This window comes from Henckelia pumila, chromosome 1 (genome assembly GCF_033568475.1).
Source record: "Henckelia pumila isolate YLH828 chromosome 1, ASM3356847v2, whole genome shotgun sequence".
NCBI lineage: Eukaryota > Viridiplantae > Streptophyta > Magnoliopsida > Lamiales > Gesneriaceae > Henckelia > Henckelia pumila.
This window is the reverse complement of record NC_133120.1, coordinates 105,314,574-105,318,780: the sequence shown is the minus strand read 5'-3', so window position 1 is coordinate 105,318,780 and position 4,207 is coordinate 105,314,574. Positions and strand designations below refer to the sequence as shown.

General features: G+C 34.0%; 1 protein-coding gene across 1 annotated transcript; it reads right to left on the bottom strand.

Moving 5' to 3' along the window:
• Positions 1-2,737: 2,737 nt before the first annotated feature.
• LOC140876377 (thaumatin-like protein) lies at positions 2,738-3,956 on the bottom strand. Its single transcript, XM_073280333.1, has 2 exons — positions 3,696-3,956; positions 2,738-3,343 (listed from the first exon to the last, which is right to left on the bottom strand). The coding sequence occupies exons 1-2, from the start codon at positions 3,934-3,936 to the stop codon at positions 2,904-2,906; spliced, it is 681 nt and encodes a 226-aa protein (XP_073136434.1). The 5' UTR covers positions 3,937-3,956; the 3' UTR covers positions 2,738-2,903.
• Positions 3,957-4,207: the final 251 nt, after the last annotated feature.

Here is a 4,207-nt window from a genome sequence, read left to right as displayed (position 1 = left end):
ATGATTTAATGTTTAAGGTTGAGCAAAAGAAAATAATTTTTATGTTGGAAGTTGAAGTAGTATGACAATTTGAGGGGGATTCATCCCCATATGTGAACTATTGAAGGGCAGTTTACTGCCAATTTAAGAGGTGATTCGTCACCGCCACGTACGTTGGTTTACCACACTGATGAGTATTTAATGTATGTATGGTTACACTATGGATACAACCTTTCGATGTTAGAAAATACTTTGCTCAACAATGTTTATGTATTATTATGATATTTAAGTTTATGTTATGTTCATGATATTTTTAAGCATGCTCATTCATGTATATGTTATGTATTAGTATTAAAGTGATTTAAATTATTTTAAACCCTTGTTATGTTAGCATGTTGGGCCTCTAGGCTCACTACACTGATATGGTGCAGGTGAGTACGTAGAGGAGGACGTAGTACCCACCGGCGGCGAGGACCTATGAGCGGACATGCAGTAACCTCGTGACCGTTGTCTGAGTCTATGTCATGTTATGAATATTTTTATCATGTTATACATTTTATTTAAATATTTTCAGTGCATGCAAATTTTATTTATTCCGCTTATGTTAGTATTTTATATGTCAGTATTTTATTTGTCAGTATTTTATTAAATGTTAGACTCAGATATTTAATTTATTAAAGGTTGCATTTTTATTTAAGTTATTTATTTTTAAATCTATTTATTCTGTGCATATATGTATGGACATGTATGTACATATTTTTACTTAGTAAGTATAAAAAAAATAAAAAAAAATTTCCGCATATTTATTTATTTATATTTAGAGATTTAGGGTCGTTTCATCTTCTGTAATGCTGCCATATGGCACCATTCTGCCAATTTTCCTTTCAAAAAAGACGCGCGTCTTGCCAAAGTGTCAAGATGACCTGGAACGTATTCTTTAATCAACATTTCTCTACAGGGACTTGGCATTTTTGCGAAAAATAGCTGAATAGCTACATTTTCCTCGACTCCTGAATTCCATCTGTATTTAGTGAATAACATAATGTATTCATCAACTAAACAGATATCATGTAACTCGAGGCTATACAGAGCTTGAGTATATCTTCTCTTTTTCTCTGTATCTTGATTGTTGAAATAGTCTACCCTTATGAATTGTGCTTTAAATAGGGTGGTCATTCTTTCTCCAATTTCGCTGAGGAATTCTCCTGCTAAGATTGATTCCTTCGTATCTAGCATAGTCATCTCCCAAGAAATCTTGACAGATCCCATTAGACTCATTTCTAGAAGTTTAATGAATCCTTCTTTATTGAGATCTAATGTCCCTGCTGCAATTCTCATAGCTGACGTCCAATCATCTATAAGGTCTTCTCTGTTTTTGAAGTCCAAAACATCAAGGTTTAACATAACCCCGTAAGGATGTATTGGATCTAAAACAGTTTTTTCGTAAGGAGTTTGATGGAGTGAGATTTTACTCCTTCTTGATCTGGTTCCTGCTGGATGTGAATTTTCTCCAACCTGAAACTCACTATGTGGTTCTTCTGTTTTAACCACATATATTGGGGGATTCCCTATGGGTTGTTCACCCTCAGGAGAGTTCATTTTTATATCTACTACTTTGAGATTCGCAAAAGAATCCGTGAGATCTTGTAGATCCTCGAGATTTAATCTCTCTAAAGTAGTCATCAGATAGTGTTTTTCTCTGATACTGCTTTTATAAGATTAATCATCATTTCATCATCAGTTAAAGGTTTTTGAACCATTTTGGTTTTACCTTTCTAATGTAACAACGGTTCGGTACCAAATGAGAGTGGTAACCTTCCTCCTGTATTTCCTTTTCTAGAATCTGAAGTTTGTTCTAGATTTGTGATTTTAGTTTGAAGATCCTTTAGAGTTACAAGAATTTCTTCTTGTTTCTTAAGGATTCCTTCAATCTGCCGAGGTATTTCATACAACTGATTGCTGTAATATTGTACCGTCTTTTGAATTTCTCTAAGATCTCCAGAGGGTTTAGAGGAATCTGGGGTAATTTCTAAAAATTGAGAGTTAGAAATCATCTTTCTGTCGTAAGTAATCTATTGTGAACAAATTAACTTGTTTATAGGATTTCATATAAATAAAATTCTCTTGATTCAAACCTTCGTTTGAAGTCATCTTTTATAAAAAATCTTCTCCTCAACAAAGAAAAGTATGAGTTAACGAATAATATTAAGTCTGAATATTTAACCTAAAGCTCTAATACCAATTTTGCGGATGATTCGAGTACCATAATTGAGCACAAACATTGCATAAATGGAGTACATAAATGCATAAATTGGGTACAAGAATTAAACATTGGATTTGACCAAGTTTGGTGGTCCTAGGGAGTTTTAAGAAAGAATTTTTATTGTAGGGATTTATAAAAAAGTTAGGTCTGGGTTTAGGGATTTATTCACAATTGACTCTCAATACATTAGCCTAATAATTAAAAATTAAGCGACAATAAATAAATCCCTAAAAATGGTCAATTTTTTATTTTATTTTTTTCATATTTATCATGGTCTTTGTAGTTGAAGTGATATAATTAATTTTCCCTTCGTTTTTTTGAAAGCCACTGGTAGCTTGCAAAACATTGCTTTTTTTATTTTAAATTTGTATTCCCAAAACGTTCATAATATATAGCAATATTCTAGTTTTTAGAAATTAATAATACAAGGTGTGGTAATTGCTTTTTTCAAGAACATGGACCTCTACTTTTAGCAAAACATGTAATTATCGTATACATACTTAAATTTCCGTGTATTCTTTGCATGTTCACCATAACACATGCAATTTACATCGTCAAATACCCTCTGATCGACCAAAGAGGAATATATTTGAGAAACCAAAATTTCACCCTTTTGTTAAAATTTAAAAATAATAAAAACAAACTAATAAGAAGAATCAAACTATGGGCAAAAAATGACTCTGTATTTGGTACCCGCGGAGCAAGAAAACATGCTCGTTTCATCGTCCTTAACATAACTGTAAGCTTGGGGGCACTTTTCCTTGAAAAACTTGGAGTAAACCGTCGGCTCACAATACGCCGGCGTGCAACAGTAGTAATCTTTTTCCTTTAAAGTCGAGCACGCGTCGCGGCACCCGCCCGGTGCTTGCAGCTCCTTGGGGCAGTACTCTTTAATGATATCCGCCTTGCACCTGGCAGAGTGGCGACAGTACCCTGTAATCGGACGGAAGTCCATTCCTACATTATATCCCTCGATAAGAGACACGTCAAAGAAATCGAGGTTGTTGAATCGGTCCAATGCGTATCTAGCGGCGGTGAATGGGGCGGTTCCGAAGTCTTGACACTCTAGTTGCCCATTGCAATCTCCGGTCTGGCATTTACCTTCAGTTACAGAGTCAAGAATCTTAATTAGAAGAAAAAATACATGCGCACACACACATATATATATATATATGGATATGGAAAAGGTAATAATGAATGAATTATATCATATCGCATGGTACATAGATTTCGATATAACTATAAATTTAATTATTAAATTCATTGATCCAAATGCAACAAGTACCAATGACCTTTCTATATGGTTGGAGCCAAAACCAAAGGTCAAAGTACAAATTTGTAATTCATATTTCTAACGGATCAAATTTTAGCATTCATTTATATTTATTTTTTAAAAAATTAAAATTCATAGAAAATGAAATATCAATTAATCTACACCCTTGCACATATATACCTTGGCCGGTTTCGTTGAATGTGCAACCGGTTCGAGCCCAAATTTGGCCTCTGGTACGTTCCACGTCTAGGACCCATCTCTCGCCATACCGGAGCTCTCGGTTGCCGCCAGGTACAGCTGCGGCCCAGACTGTGAACGGACAGTTGTTTCGGACGTAAAATGTGGTTGCGTTGGTGTAGTCAAAGAAAAGAGTAATTATCAAGAAGGAAATGAAGAGCGGTGTGTGCTTGAAGGAGCTCATTATGCTTTTGAAATAATGGAATTTAATGTCTTAGTTTTTTTTTTTTTTTTTTTGCCCCTTTTTTGTGTGGAATTATATTTTTGTCGGGAAAGAAATGTGTAAAGGTATTTATATAATATAGAGAGTGATAAATATTGAATCAAATTTGAAATCTTTGGTTGGCTGTGTGAAGTTTCTTACATACTAGATGGATTCAAATATTTGAAAATTTAGTTGAAATTAAATTATGGAATTATTGATTCGTCGGCTGACTTTGAATATATTACTTGTG